Source organism: Episyrphus balteatus, chromosome 1, assembly GCF_945859705.1.
Source record: "Episyrphus balteatus chromosome 1, idEpiBalt1.1, whole genome shotgun sequence".
NCBI lineage: Eukaryota > Metazoa > Arthropoda > Insecta > Diptera > Syrphidae > Episyrphus > Episyrphus balteatus.
The window spans coordinates 19,497,118-19,513,010 of NC_079134.1; the positions used below are offsets into that span (position 1 = coordinate 19,497,118).

Consider the following 15,893-nt stretch of genomic DNA (forward strand, 5'->3'; position numbering starts at 1 on the left):
CCAATATTATCAGTTCTATTTTGTAGTGCTGCTGTAAATATACTTTTATGAAGTCAAGGTCAGTTACCTAGTTCTTGCATTGCGGTGTATCGCAAGCATAAGTTTACGCAGTTATAGTGGTTAATTTTAACAAAAGTGAAATAACCTTTAAAATTCACGCTAGGCAATTTGATGGTGAAAAAGCAAGATTTCTTTTATGATGAGTGTTGCTGAAAATCTCCAACTTCTATTCATTTTAAGGAATTTGATAAGTTTTAAGTCTATTACATTTTTGTTTTGATTGCTTTCGTAAGTTATAATCGAGTCAACATTCAAATGTTACAGAATCCAGTATTCAACCTTATCAGAAGATTTGGTATGAATATATGAATATGAAATCGTAATCATAAACAAAATTTAAATGTCGACAATATTAAAGCTATTTTTTTTTCGGCTGCTAAAAAATTAAAGCCTTTATCTTGTAAACTCAACCATTTTTGAAACAGAATCAAGAGTCCAAAGCTTTTTATATAATTTGGTTGATTTCCAACTTACCTGTCGTCTGCTTACATTTCCAATTTCTGCAGCTTTCATTAAATTCTTCAAGTTTCAGTTGATATGCTCACATGACACCGAGAATCAATCTTGTATATCATTTGTGCGTTAAATAAAAAATTGATAAAAATTTAAAAATGTATCTTTTCTAATAAAAATTTATTGTTGATTTTTTTTTAAAAGGGTATACACTTCTTATTTCTTAGACTTTGAAGCTGACTTCTGTGCTGGCTTCTTTTGTGGAGCTGCTGCAACTGGTGCAGCTCTGACAACCTTCACAGGCTTAACAGAATCCTTCTGGCTCTTGAGGGCCTTGACAATCTTTTGTTCCTCAATAAGGAAGGCACGGACGATACGCTCGCGTAAACATCCATGACAAAGGACACCACCGTATGTACGACGGACGGTCTTTTGACGCTTTGACAAGCGGGAACGTTCACATGGGCGGGTTGGTCGGATACCCTTTAGTTTCTCCTTGCATTGACCGCACTTTGGCACAGTCTTGTTCTTCTTGACATATTGGTAGACCAAGCGACCGCCTGGAGTACGAACACTGAAATTGGAAAGAAACGAGTTTTTGTTTAAGAATCTTGCTCACACGTAGTTTATTTTAAACAAACGGAGAAGAGTTGGCTTTTGAATATTTTCATTGAAGAATATTAAACAAATGCGACTCAGCCAACTGTCAAAACACTTTTGATGTTGCGCCAAGATTCTTGAGAATTCTATGCATTTTTTTCAATAACCACTGAACACTCACAACTCCACTTGTTTTTTGTTTTAATATATATTCAAATTGGCAATAACCAATTTATTATAAATTCAATTTCAACTTACATTCGCCTCCTGTTGGATTTTGTGTTGTAAGACAGACGTCTTCTCAAAGTCAATCGCTGAACCATTTTATCGGCAACTATATTTTTGAAGAGAAAAACACAAAGAATTTTTATAAGTTTCACACAAATATATCACATAATATATTAAGTTTTATTTTCAATTGTAATTTGCATATAATTTTAATCATATTTAATGGATGGATTTAGATTTTTTTGGGGGAAAACAAATTTTAGGTACACATACCTTCAAGAAATAAACTGGAAAGGAAGTTGATAAGGCAGTGCGGCAGGGTAAAGATGGCCGCTCGAAAAAAGAAGAATGTCAAAAATTGACATTTTGTTTTGTGTATTTATGTAGAGTGTACATTTAGATTAATTAGGCAGTATGCACACTGATTTTTATTTTTATTCTTTTCTTTTATCAGTTTGCAATTTCTTAAAAAATTATCAAACAATTGTTGATTTTTGCATAAAATATTTTTTTCTACAAAAACGGTGTTGGAAGTTTTTAATCGTCGGTCATCATTGGTTAAGCATCAGTTTTTTGTAACTTATGCCAACTTTTCACGAGTTGATTTTAGCCGAAAAATATATATATTATTTTATGGGAATTGTCACTATAGTTACCTGCAACTTAAGTTCACACTGGTCGACTTATGCTAAAAAGCTTCACCGCAGTGCAAAAATCGACACGTTGGCCTTATATTGAACAGCATGTTTGCCGTCCACCGTCGTTGGTTTGGGAGAACCTTTAAGGTAGTCATAACCCAGCAAAAATGCACTTTTCAGACAAAAGTATCAAATGAATTCTGATAAGATTGTTGAACGAATATAAATAATATAAAATTACCAAAGTTACCAAAAATAAAGAAGTTACCTACGTGATTTAAAAAAATTTAAAAAAAAATCAATATGGCTACCTTCAAACGCTTATAACATAAGAACACTGCAACTAATCTTTATGGTTATGGTTTTGAAATGTAGCTAAGAATATACAAATGATTTTTGGTTTTTTATAAAAAAAAATAAATGAATCCAACATTGATGCCATGGTCATACAAATGGTTTTTGTGAAAAATTTTTTTTCATCCATCATGGATGTAATGTTCAACCACTACGGAGTAAAACAAAAGCTGCTGAAGTGCATGTAAAGTGGTGGCAAAAATTTGCATGGATTTCAAATATCCCGATGCAGTTTTTTTGTGTAAAATCATCTCATTTGCGAAATTATCACATTGGGCTCTAGTAAGTTTCCGACAGAATACGTGCTTTTTTTACTACCTTATTTTATTTTGTTCCTCTTCTTCTAAATGTTCAAAGGTTTTTTGTTGCTTCATATTTTTTTTTGCAGCAACAACAATGACCACAAATGTCAAAATTTATCTGTAAAAGAATGTGCCAAGCATTATTTCAAGAGCGAGTGGAGACTTTTTGCAAAAGTAGTAGATTATAATTCGAATTTAGCGCATGAACTGCGTACTTTCTGGCTTAAAATCCTCACTAAAATGTATGTTTGGAAGAAATTTGTATGAAAGATAAATTTTAGCGCGATCTGCGTACTAGTCTTCCCCAAAGAAATAATGATAGCCTGTTTTCACTATAGCCCAAATGACTCTAGTGAAAACAGTGATCGAATACTTATGTCTCTATCATTTTCTTTTGATTGAATAGAGGCAGCAATAGTCAAAACGTTAACATTAGGTGTGTTTTTTTGTTTATCTATATAGATTTTGTGCAAAAAAACGACATCGGGATTTTTGAAATCCCTGTAAACATTTGGCACCACTGTACATATACTTTGGCAGCTGTCTGTCAAAAATGTTGCTTTTGTTTTTTTTTTTATTCTAACTCCGAAGTGGGAAGGCCATTACATCCATGTTGGATGCAAACAAAAATTTTCATATGGCCATGGCATCCATGTTGGATTCAAAAAAATTGTTTTTTCACAAAAAACCAAAAATTATCTGTATATTCTTAGCTACATTTTAAGACCATGACCATTAACATTAGTTGCGTCGTTCTTGTGTTATAAGCGTTTGAAGGTAGCCATATTGAATTTTTTTTCGATTTTTTAAAAATCAAATGTGAAAACTTTTTTATTTTTATTTCTAATTTTTCGAAAAAACTTTGGTAACTTTTTATACATATCTGTTCAACAATCTTATAAGGATCCATTTAAGACTTTTATCTGAAAAGTGCATTGCGTATATCTCGAGATATTAACATTTCAATGCAACCATGTCAAACAAGTTTTTAATTATTTTTTTCTATGAGAGTTTTTTTCAAACCTCTTTTTCTCCGCTTTTTTTTTTGTTAATATTTTCAGATATTTTTGTATGAACACAACAAATAAAGTACCTTGGCACTACTGTTTTTATCGAGAGAAAGTAAAATCTGGATAATTATCTGGATTTTTCAAAAATCTATACAGATAAAGTTTTTGTTGTTTTTAACACGTAAATTGTTTTGATTTCAAAAATCTCGATGTCGTTTTTTTGCACAAAATCTATATAGATAAACAAAAAAACACACCTATTATAGCCTGGTACGCTGCTCGCGCTAAATTTTAGCCAAGATAAAATTCCCATACAAGTTATCGATAATTTGTATGGAACTCATTTTAGCTCGGCTAAAATTTTTCGATAATTTGTATGGGAGCTAAAATTTAGCGCAAGCAGCGTACCAGGCTTATGATCGTAATCGTATGCCATAATTCGACCTCAGGCTATAACTTCAAAAAATAATTTTTTGTAAGTTTAGACTCGGCCTTAAAAACTTTTTTTTTCTATCAACTTTGTTTAAGATGTAACCCCACCATTAAACGGAAATGCAACCTACTCTACCGACGAATTAAATTTTAAAGCAAAACTTAAAAACATAAAACGTCAAATCAAAGCAAAAAACGAAAAGAAAACAACACAGCTGGACAAATTTACTTTAAATAAATAATTTTTATTGATATCTTGTAAGAAAAAAAAATTCCAAAAATGACTTTAATCGATCACTACGAACAACAATATGCTGCATTAATTGCAGAAATAACTGCATTAATTGGCCGATTAAATGTATTTAGTGGAGGTAAGTATAAAACTACAAATTCTATCTACAAACTAGAAACAAATTGGAAACATACTTTTCATTTTTTTAGCTGAAAGACGTGAACTTTGCGCAAAAATCGATGGAAGTCTAACCGAAGCTTCTGAATTGGTAATGCGTTTTAATTTAATTTATATATAAAAATACAATTATAAAGATCTACTTGCCTTTTTTTAGTTAGAACAAATTGGTTTAGAAATAAGAGACTTGAATCCATCTGTTCGACCTGGTTTTAATAGCAAACTCAATTGCTACCAAGTCGAACTGAAGCGTCTTCAAAATGAATACAAAAATATCAAAGAGCAATCCCGAAATCATTCCTCTCTAGAGATTACCGATGATTTTGATGATATATCAATTCGCGATGATCAGAAGCAACGTTTACTTGAAAACTCGGAACGTATCGAAAGAACTGGCAATCGTTTAGTTGAAGGTTATCGCATTGCTGTGGAAACTGAAGAGCTCAGCACACAAGTGTTGCAGGATTTACATCATCAACGGGAAACACTACAAAATGCTAGATCTAGATTAAGGGAGACTAATGCCGATTTGGGTAGATCTTCGCGTATTTTAAATTCGATGATGATGCGAGTGTTGAGGGAGAAGGCTATTCTCTATGGAGTTGGCGGATTTTTTGTGGTTGCTGTTGTAGTTAGTATTTATTTTTCTTTTTCTAGTTAATTATTTTGTTGAAAAAAAAAAAAAGAATTTGCTTATGTCACATAGAGAGCGTTGATCATTCCGTATTAACAACTAACTATATTTGCTCATTCATTACTATTACTTTTACTTTTACTAATATAACAAAAAAAAAAAAAACAGTAAGGTGTACAAAAATGCATTATAAATACTTTTTTTTTTATTTATTTTTTAGCTAGGCATTTAATTTAAGATGTTGATATTTATTTAGCCAATTTTTAATTAAGTACATATTAAAAATTTTTAAGTTACAAAAAGGACTTGTTCAATTTCCCATATTCTAATTCGAAATGATGTGCAATCTTTTACAATTTTGTTCGGTTTCAAAAATCACAGTTTTAAAGAGCAGAAGATATTTTAGGGGAGACAATCGCAATACAGAAGAACTAAGGTTCTATTACGTATTACGGAACGAATAAGGTACAATTTTAATTTAAATACAATTTGAAGGTCCCAAAACTTCTTGAAATAAATCACTCCAAAAATTGGATATTTTTCCCACAAAGTAGATTAGTGAGACAAATATATCTTGGGTCAAAGGCGTGCAGCCATGAGATTGGTGTCAACTCATAACTGAAGGCTAAATGCATACAAGTTTTTTGAAAGCAAAAATGTCTGAATTTAAAATCTAAAACTAGTTAAAATTTCCCCTGCGACACGTAGTGCAAAAGTTTTGGCTTCAAAGTTAGCGTTGACATTTCTCAGTCAGGTGTATTCAAATATAAATTATGAAATTGTTTATTTAATTCAAATTATAAGCAAAAAGCAATTTAAACCACTCAAAACACTATTATTTGTTAATTTCAATTAAGTTTTTTGCATGAGGTTTTCAGGCTTTTCTTTGAAAAGTTTTATATCTTTGGGGATAAAGATGAGTCTTCAAATTCGGGCCAATTCTGCTATTCGATTCACGTGAAAGTCTAAAATAAGAAGCCTTTAAATGGGGGATAAAATTAAATTTAAGCAACTTTTTTTTCTTTAGAATTGCTAAGACTGACGGACACAACGCTTTGATATCAAAAGTTAGATGCTTTTCAAAGCCAGTTTGACGTAACAAAGCCATGAAATATTTCGATTCACGGGAATCGAATAGCAGAATAGGGCTGATTAATAATAACTTTTTATTTTCCTATTAAACATTTATAAACATAAATATTTAAAAAACTTTAAATTAAATTTAAAAATATATTCAAGAATATATTTTCTTAAATGTAATTTAAAATTTCCATTAAATATTTAATAATAATAAATAACCGAGCTATTTATAAGACAAGGTCTATCTTTAAATGAAAAAATATTTTTTAGAAAATCATTATTAACGGTACCTGCCATTGCCATAGAACCGTTTTTTAAACCAATTTTCTCCGAAACTACTAATTCGATTTAAACGATTTTTTTTTCTGTAAAAAATCATTTATATAATTTTAATGTAAGCCAAAAATAAAATTTTGAAAAGACTAATTTTTGGATGTAAAAAAAAATTTAAATTATTTTTGAAAAATCAAATTTTTTTGAAATTTTGGTTTTAGGTGTTATTTATTAATTTCTACAAAACGGCATAGCAATTTTTTTTTTTTTTTTCAAAAAAAAGGGCTCTAACGATTTTATTTTATTTTTTTTTTTTTCTAAAAATGCTTCTTAATAAAAGAAAAGAAGTTGCATAGGTACTTGTTTTGGAAAACGAATGTTTAGTTTTTTTTTCAAATAAATTTGCTAAGTTTTTATTTAAATACCTACACTTATAGCTCTATTCTGATAACCTCACAAGTCACATGAAACTCACAAGGTGAACTGAATTTGATTTTGTGAGGCTTTCGCATCATAAAAACTTTCGAATTTATGATCTGCTCTGAAGGAGATCACAACTTACAAGTTGGACTTTTGCTAGAAAGAAGTTTGTGAGAAAAATCCTCATAAAATCGAGTTATTATCACCTTGTGAGGTTTTAGTGACTTGTGAGGTTTGCCAGAATAGGGCTGTTAGGGCCAGTTGTACAAATATTTAATCCGTGGATCAGCAACTTTTATCTTGTGAAATCCGTAGTAAAGCCTAGTCAAAATTAGTTTAAAATCAAGAAAAATCAACAGAAAATCATTTTTAAAGCAAGAAATAAATAAATTAAAAGTGAAAAAACCTTCAATACTGCTTTGGAGTCAAGTAAAATGCACAGGACACAGGAAAACTCTCCAAAATTTTCGCTAGAGCTGCGTACTGAAAAACGAAATTTTCCGTTCAGGATTTCGTTAGCGAAATTTTGTATGGAAATTTCTTTTGGTTTCACCAGCGCTGCTGAAGCGAAACTTACAAAAATGAAAAAAACATTTTGTTATACTCTTTTTCACAAACTTATTACAAGTAGTGTGACGGAAAAAGTGTTTCAAATTAAAATTACTATACTAAGCACCACACACAAATGGAATTAAGGAGTCTGATGATCGGATTGGCATTGAAACAGTACTGTAACTCTAGCCATAAACACTTGGTGGTAGCACCTTCAAGATGTTGTTGTTGTTCAAAGATTAAAATGAAATTGACGTTATAAAATAGCAGCCAAACAGCAAGTATGGAAACATACGAAACTTAAACATTACAATTTTGATGAAGCGAACGAAAACTGCAAAGAAGCAATTTTTTTAATTTTTTTGTTGAAACCTTAATTTTTTTATTTTCGAATCAAACAAACCTAATCGATTTACAGGCAAACAGCTGATACTTTTTTTGACGTTTTCTTTTATTTTTTACTTTCTGCATTTTGTTGTCTTGCTTTTGTTCAAATATAATTTCTTAAATCGCTTGTTATATTTTCTATTCCTTCCTACTAGCCTGGCCCATAAACAAAAAATACCAAGACTGGAAACTCGGCGGTCAACTGACGTTTGCCTACAAGCTGCGCGGTGTGGTGAATGTCGTGAACCTATCGTTGTGTTCGTGTCAAATGTGTGGTGAATGTCGTGAATCTATAAATGTGTGCGTGTTAACGTCATTTATCAACGTGGTGGCTTTCACATATATTCACAGACAGCACTGTCCACAAAAGGGTTTTGGGGGGAAAGACGTACGAAATTTTCCAGTCTTGGTATTTTTTGTTTATGGCCTGGCCTATGTACGGTCGTTTGTACTCCTCTACAATAAAAACGAACAAATTAGCAAAACAATAATTGTACTTAATTAATTAACTTACAAAGCAAAAAAAAAAAAACAAGGTGACACCATTAATCTACCGCTACAATTAAATATGGCCAAAGTTCGCATACCCGAACAAAAAGTTATTCTTTGTGGTGAATATGGTGTCGGCAAAAGTTCCTTGTTTCGTCGATTTACCAACAATAGTTTTGTCACCGAAACAGATCGTAAATCTACTCTCGGCCTGGATCACATGGACAAAGAATATACTGTCGATGACAAAACCATTAGAGTGAGTATAAAACTATTTTCTTTTTGTTTTTCTAAAGAAGTCAATTATTTAACATCAACAATGTTGTCCATTCTCCAAATGGCGCAGCTTCAACTCTGGGATACCGGAGGAATGGAACGTGTCGCCTCTGTCACATCCAGTTACTATAAATTTGCTGAAGGTGCTATCCTAGTATTTGCTTTAGATAATGCATCCTCATTCCATTCATTGTCGCAACACCTGTTAGACATTGTCACATATGCCGAGAATGCCAAAATTTTCATTTGCGGCAATAAGTCCGACCTGGAGGGTCGAGAGCCGCAAGTGAGTGATGCCGAAATGGAGGCATTCTGTGAACAATGTCACAGTCTTATTAGTGCCACATACAAGACGTCCTGCAAGACGGGCGAAGGTGTTGAGGAAATGTTTCGTGACATATCGAATATCCTTGTTGATGCGAATCGCTCAAAAATGGAACTTCAAGCTCTGGAACAGCATGGATTCAAAATTGACCATCCCGATGAGCCACCGGAAGATGATGGCAATTGCATTTGCTAGTTTATTATGTCCATGTCACACTTAATTTTTCAACCCTAATCGACTTTTTTGAATTTTTCTTTATTTCTTTTTTTCATCGATTTGAGGACGGTTTATTTATTTATAATATTTTTTTTATATCTATCCGTCCCTATATTGAGCGGGATTCCTTTGTTTTTGTTTCTCACCATGACTTACACTTAAACATAAAATAAAAAGCAGAAAAATAAATTATTAATTTTTTTGTATTGATTTTCTTTTTTTATTCTTGAGAAGATAACTTAACAAATAAACTAATATGCTACATGGGTATATTTTATATATATATATATTCTGTGTCTAGCGGTAGATTATAATAATAATAATAAAAAAAATAAAAACAAAGAATTATAAGGCAAATAAAAATAATAAAAAAAAGAAAATACACAGTAATCAAAACATTCTGTTATTCGAAGCCATTCGTTATATCGTTTTGTCAATTAAATGGTTCATTCATTCATTCTTTTTGTTTTTTTTTCTGTTGACTATTGTCTTTTAATCTTCTTTTTTTTTTTTTGTGGTGGAGCATTTAGTGTGTATGATTCGTAATAAAAATGGAAAGGAACTAAAGAGTGTAACAAATTTAGTGCTGAGCCCATACAATTGACTTCAAGTCAATGCCTTCTTGTACCATTTCCCAGAGTGGTGACATTTCACGTAATTTCTTCACTTGATTTATGCATTTTTCGGCCGTGTAGTCTATTTCCTCAAGTGTTGTAAACCTTCCAATACCGAATCTGGAAACAGAAGAAAAAAAAAACAATTAGAAGGAAAATCGTTAAGAAATTGCTAAAATCTGAAAATAAGAGATTTTTATGTTGGATTTAAGAAAAAAAATTATGAGTAACTTTCGACGAATCTTATATCAGAAGGGCCACCTATTTTCAAAAGGTCGAAGTGGAAGTAGGAAGTCGCTACTATGTAATTGCAGTCAGAAAAAGTGATTTTAATTGAAGAATTCATTCAAGAAAGCAACAGTAGCTTCACTTCTTCCTCCTTTAACTCGACGCTGTTGTGATATCAATTTCGCTAGAATCATAAATCATACAACTTCATGAACAAATTATATGGACTTCCCTTACATATTCAAGGCCCAGGTACATATATAAAGAGCGCTTTAACCTTTTAATAGAATCTGGCTCTTCATTTGCCGCTCAGGAAGTTATAAGCCATCTATCTTAAAATAAAATTGTCAGAAAAACGGTTAAAGGTTTCTGATCGTTCGCTTTTTCATAGAGCACGAAGAGGAATACTTATATAAGGCTATTAGAAAGCGTAAAAACCCTGATTTGAAAGAAAGAGAGAAAATTGTATCTGTAATCGTATGGTATTACCAAATTACAATTACTGAAGAGAAAAAAAATGGTTCAAATGGTGGAGCATTCTAGAGCTTTCTCGAGAAGGCGCATTATGGGTGCCCGAACAGCGACATCAAAATTATATTTACCCAAGAAGTATCCAAGAAAAGAAAGACTGTTTCGATGGCTAACCGAAACACCTCGGGTAAAGGTCTCAGTCTCATTGACATCGCAGGAAGGCGAAATATTATCATAACAAGCACTCGATTTCCACAATTTATTAATTTTTCCAATATCCTAGATGCCCGAAGGATCCCAGAAGCTAACTTCTTTAATTTAATTATACTTCGAATACGAATTCAATTAAAATAATAATTTTCATTGGTTTTTCCTTTGTTTCTTCGAATACGAATATCTATGGCATCAGACCAGAACAAAGATCAGATATTGCAGTAAAATTTGACGTAAACAATCTTTAATCGCCTGAACTTTTTCTAACCACGTTTTCTTTCTCTATGAGGACGAACCACAAGAACCAAATAAAGAAAACCAGTGGGTGGCTATGGCGTACGAACAATCATACTTGGACTCATTGATAGATCTGTTCCCCAATAATCTTAACGATTTGATTTGAATCCGAAGGATTAAGGGCAACTTCCTCGAAAAGAAAAAGAAAGAAAAAAACACAGTGCATAAGAACTATATCGTTGTGCCCTGTGGTCTGAAATTTCTCATCCACCAAAAAAATATACTTAAATTAATTGAATGAACTTGGAACATAAAGATGTTAGTGCAATTGGTTTATATTATTTAGACGAAAGGATTGAACATATGGTTTAAAAAAGACAAAACATTTCTGAAATGTGATTTGTAATACTTAGAATACAAGAATTTCATTCAAGAATTTCGAAAATCGAAAAACTACATCACTAAAATTTCTACCATAGATAGATAAATCAGTAATTCCTAACCTTTTTTAACTGGCGATCCAAACTGATACTGAGACCCAATATATTTGAAAAAATATATTAAATGCTAATAAAAGTATAAAGCATCGTCATCACCTCGTGAGGACGCGCTAAGCCAATATATAAGAGAATATAATATCCATTTCAAATGGCCTGGCGACCCAACTTGGAGTCGCGACTGATTGGACTATTAAAAGCCATGACTTCTATTTAGATTTTATAGTCTTCACCTTTTTCGGAATAAAAATTTTCATGCCAAGAAAAATAATTGTAATGTTAGGAATTCTATTACGTACCTGTCAAAAGTTGGACTAGCGCCAAACTCACGTCAACAAGTAGTTTTATAATTACACAATTTCGCGAAATCAACCATGACCATGAATAAAAAGTGCAAGTGGCTTCAAATACATATTTTTCATTATTAATTTTCTAAAAAGTGAAAATCCAAATTCTTCTTCAGGACTCAAACCACGAAACTAAAAATAACGTACATTTTTAATTATTTAGGAATGTGGATCATAACCTATGTGAACGAGCTTTCATTTATTTACTTAAAAAAAAAAAATAAAAAAAAATACCTACTACGTAAATGAAACGTAAAACGTAAGGTGCTTAAGTGCACTTCTTATTCAAATTAATGTAATGATAAGGTCTTGTTATGATGTCTAATGATGTACCTACTTTTTGAAAATCAATTTTATTCTTTCCAAAAAATAAAAGAATGATCTATTTTTCCCTTGAACTCTTCAATTATTTCGGTCAAAAATATCTTGTCTCGTTTAAAAGATTCTCACCTTATTGAACTATGCGCCAAATCATCATCTGTTCCAATTGCTCTCAGTACATATGACGGTTCCAATGAAGCCGATGTACACGCTGATCCACTTGACAATGCAACATCTTTCAGAGCCATCAACAAAGATTCACCCTCAACATAGGCAAATGATAAATTCAAACATCCTGGATATGTGTGTTCAGGATCACCATTTCGAATGACATGTGGCAAACCTTGCATTATTTTATCAAATAATCTCTTGGATAAAAATTCAACCCATTTCGTGTCATGTTGCATTTCTTGCCTTGCAATTTCACATGCAGCTCCCATGCCAACAGCTAAGGGTGCTGGTACAGTTCCACTTCTCAAGCCACGCTCTTGTCCGCCACCACTTTGAATTGGTACAAGACGTACACGTGGCTTTCTACCCACATACAATGCACCGATTCCTTTGGGACCATAAATTTTATGGCCCGAAATCGACATTAAGTTTATGTTTTCTTTGTGGACATCAATGGGAATTTTGCCAACAGCTTGAGCGGCATCTGTGTGGAATAGAATTTTGTTGGCCTTGCAAATTGAACTGATATCTGTGAGGGGTTGTCGAACACCTGTGGAAATATAATTAATTAATTTATTTATTTATTTCAATTCGGTAAAGCCTAATGTGAATAATACTTTAACATAATACTTAAAAACTACGTTAATTGTTCTAAGCTATTGAAAAACATAGTTTTGAATTTAGTTCAATTTTAAAGTTCAAGTGACCTCAACTCCAAAGCGTTTCGCTCATGTAATACATTTTAGATACCTAATCATTTACCGGCTCTATACAAAAATTAAATTTATTGAATATTATAATCAATTGATTGAGGGGGCTATTGTTACACTCATGAAACTTGGCAAAAAGTTTGCTTTTGGGATAAGAACCAAGGAAGGGTGTTTTTTTTTGCGGACATGAGGGAGGGGATGAAGGTCAAAAATAAAGTGAACAAAATTGTTTGTGGAATATCATCATGTGGCATATGTTTTAAAGGTATTTTTTGATACTGAATCTTTTTAATGACAAAACGATTTCTCTAAGAAAAGTTATAGCCGATTAAAAATAAGGGTGCTTGTTTCTTGACTTCAACAGGTAAAATATAACCGAATCCCATGTGCAAAACATGCTACACTGATGAAATTCGGGATGAAGGTTTTATATAAAGCAGGGACAAAGGATTCATAAAGTTCTTAAAAATATTTTTTGGTGAAAGGGTGTTTTTTTGATGGGTTGGGCTGTGGGTGAGAAAGGTGTCATAACAGCTGACATACATTTTGTTAATTTTTTAAACTTGGTGAAAACTTTATTTTTGTTATAAGAACTAAGAATCAACAGAGTCTATAAAATTATCTTGAGTGAAAGGGTGTTTTTTTTTTAAGAAATGAGATTCGGAATTAGTAACACAAAAACTGGGACAAAATTGTTACACGAATGAAAATTGGTACAAATGTTTCATTTATAACAGAAACCAAGAATCTAAGTAGTCTATAAAAATATTTTAGGTGAAAAGGTGTTTTTTGGGAAATAAGGAAAATCTGCCATAAATCCGATAAGATCGATGGTATAAAATTTATTAAAAATGTTGTATTTTCTATAGGAATTACAAATAAAATAAGTCTATACAATTTTTTTTGTAGTTGTAGAGAAAATGTGGGTATATTGGAAAAAGCAAGTAATAAAAGTGGTGCCGTATTGAAATTTAGCAATTATGTTACTTTTGAGATTAGAAACAAGAATCTAAAGTGTCTATAAGAATATCATGGTTAAAATAGTGCTGAGAGAAAACAAAAATGATGGGCCACCCTAATGAAATTTGGTAAAAACGTTGAGTTTGGGATCGAAAGCAAGAATAAAAAGTTTTCTGACAAAAAACATAGGTGAAAGGGTGTTTTTTTTTCGAAGAGACATTAAAATCTGTAATTGGTCCCAAAAAGTCAATGATTCATTTTATTTTTGATTTTGATGACAAATTGAACGTTTATGCCCAAGTTCTTAGACGTTTTACATTGGATTGGGAATCATTGGGTTTTCGGAACCAATTACAGATTTTACTGTCTCTGCGAAAAAACATCCTTCCATCCAATTTTTTCTTATAGACTTTTTTGATCCTTGGCTCTTATCCCAAAAGCAAACTTTTTGCCATGTTTTATGAGTGAAACAATTTTTTTTTTTTAATGCGTAGTTTTAATATTAAAATATTTTTGAGTAACTAGCCTTGAAAACAATTGATAAAGGAAATATTGTAAAAGTTCAATAAGATTTGTCTTACCAATTTCATTGTGTACAGTCATAATAGATACCAAAGCTGTCTGTGGGGTAATTGCCTCTTCAAGGTCTTTCAGGTCGATGATTCCATTTGTTTTGACCGGCAAATAGGTTACGTTGAATCCTTCGGCTTCCAAAGCACGACATGAATCCAATACACACTTGTGTTCTGTTTGTGTTGTGATTACATGATTTTTCTTTTCACCATAAAATCTGTAAAAATGTAATTTTATAAATGTTATGCATTGTATTAGTCACCGGAAAACTGTACCAACCTTGCAACACCCTTAATAGCGATGTTATTCGACTCAGTTGCACCTGAAGTGAATATAATTTCTCTGGGATCGGCTCCAATTAGATTGGCAATCTGTTCGCGTGCAATTTCTACAGCTTTCTCAGATTCCCAACCATAATAATGATTACGAGAATGTGGATTGCCATATTGATGGGTCAGGTAGGGTAGCATTGCATCCAAAACACGGGGATCCTAAATATTCATTCATTTGCTCTTAAAAACAATCTTTTATGATATTTATATCATTTAACAAACCATTGGAGTTGTAGCTTGTGCATCCAAATACAAGGGTCTTCTTTCCGGTTGAATAAATGGTTTATCTTCTTTTTCTTTCTTTAATTCTAAAATTTATTTTTAAAATTTTTTGTGTGTTGCATATTAGTTAAGTGTATTTTCATCATAATAACCTCACATTATAATATGTTACCTTTTGGTGCATTTGATGCATAGCGAATGCCATTTACATTTACCATTCCCAATCGATTTATATTTTTTATAGTTTCAAAATTGTTAAGCCTTTTGGGCAACAATGTAATTCGTTGCATCATTTTTTACGGAAAATTTTCAAAGTTATTTTCACTTCACAAAAATAATTCGTCGGTTTCGCGGAACGACAAGTTTTCTTTTTTATGATGATGCAGCTAGCGCAAGAGGAAGAGGAACAATAACTGATAAACGAATGTCATAACAAAGCGTGGGTGAAAGAATTTTAGCTCTGTTTGAATACACATGAAAAATGATGAATTCAATTTTCATAATGTGTGGATTTACATGAAGACTCTCGCACTGGGGTCGAATTACGAATTGCTGTGTCCCTATCCTTTTCTACTGATTAAATAAAGACAGAAATAATCAAAACGTTAACGTAGGATCGTAATTGTGTGCCTCCGTGACCCCAGGTTTTGTTAATATCCACCCATTTTTGTAAAAGTTAAAAATAAAAACCAGAAAACCGTATTTTTGAATTTTTCTCAATATTTTTGAAGTTATATAAAAAAATGGTTTGAGTAAAGGCTTGGCCACACTGGAGGGTAAATGAGTTATTTCGCCAAATATCTCACTTCTAAAGTCAAATTACAGAAAAAATTAATTTGAAATTTTGAACAAACCTCCC

General features: G+C 31.9%; 4 protein-coding genes across 4 annotated transcripts; 2 read left to right on the top strand and 2 right to left on the bottom strand.

Moving 5' to 3' along the window:
• Window positions 1–674: 674 nt before the first annotated feature.
• Window positions 675–1,681, bottom strand: LOC129906946 (60S ribosomal protein L34-like). The gene is made up of 3 exons (XM_055982942.1): window positions 1,615–1,681; window positions 1,372–1,447; window positions 675–1,087 (listed from the first exon to the last, which is right to left on the bottom strand). Exons 2-3 carry the CDS (start codon window positions 1,434–1,436, stop codon window positions 730–732), a joined length of 423 nt encoding a protein of 140 aa, XP_055838917.1. The 5' UTR covers window positions 1,437–1,447; window positions 1,615–1,681; the 3' UTR covers window positions 675–729.
• Window positions 1,682–4,260: 2,579 nt separating this feature from the next.
• Window positions 4,261–5,189, top strand: LOC129905085 (vesicle transport through interaction with t-SNAREs homolog 1A). Its single transcript, XM_055980459.1, has 3 exons — window positions 4,261–4,448; window positions 4,519–4,577; window positions 4,644–5,189. Exons 1-3 carry the CDS (start codon window positions 4,358–4,360, stop codon window positions 5,145–5,147), a joined length of 654 nt encoding a protein of 217 aa, XP_055836434.1. The 5' UTR covers window positions 4,261–4,357; the 3' UTR covers window positions 5,148–5,189.
• Window positions 5,190–8,263: 3,074 nt separating this feature from the next.
• Window positions 8,264–9,344, top strand: LOC129920354 (ras-related protein Rab-6B). Its single transcript, XM_056001669.1, has 2 exons — window positions 8,264–8,580; window positions 8,668–9,344. Exons 1-2 carry the CDS (start codon window positions 8,401–8,403, stop codon window positions 9,115–9,117), a joined length of 630 nt encoding a protein of 209 aa, XP_055857644.1. The 5' UTR covers window positions 8,264–8,400; the 3' UTR covers window positions 9,118–9,344.
• A 160-nt stretch (window positions 9,345–9,504) lies between these two features.
• Window positions 9,505–15,437, bottom strand: LOC129920305 (cysteine desulfurase, mitochondrial-like). The gene is made up of 6 exons (XM_056001650.1): window positions 15,207–15,437; window positions 15,035–15,120; window positions 14,760–14,971; window positions 14,489–14,697; window positions 12,196–12,787; window positions 9,505–9,872 (listed from the first exon to the last, which is right to left on the bottom strand). The coding sequence occupies exons 1-6, from the start codon at window positions 15,325–15,327 to the stop codon at window positions 9,719–9,721; spliced, it is 1,374 nt and encodes a 457-aa protein (XP_055857625.1). The 5' UTR covers window positions 15,328–15,437; the 3' UTR covers window positions 9,505–9,718.
• Between the last annotated feature and the right edge of the window lie 456 nt (window positions 15,438–15,893).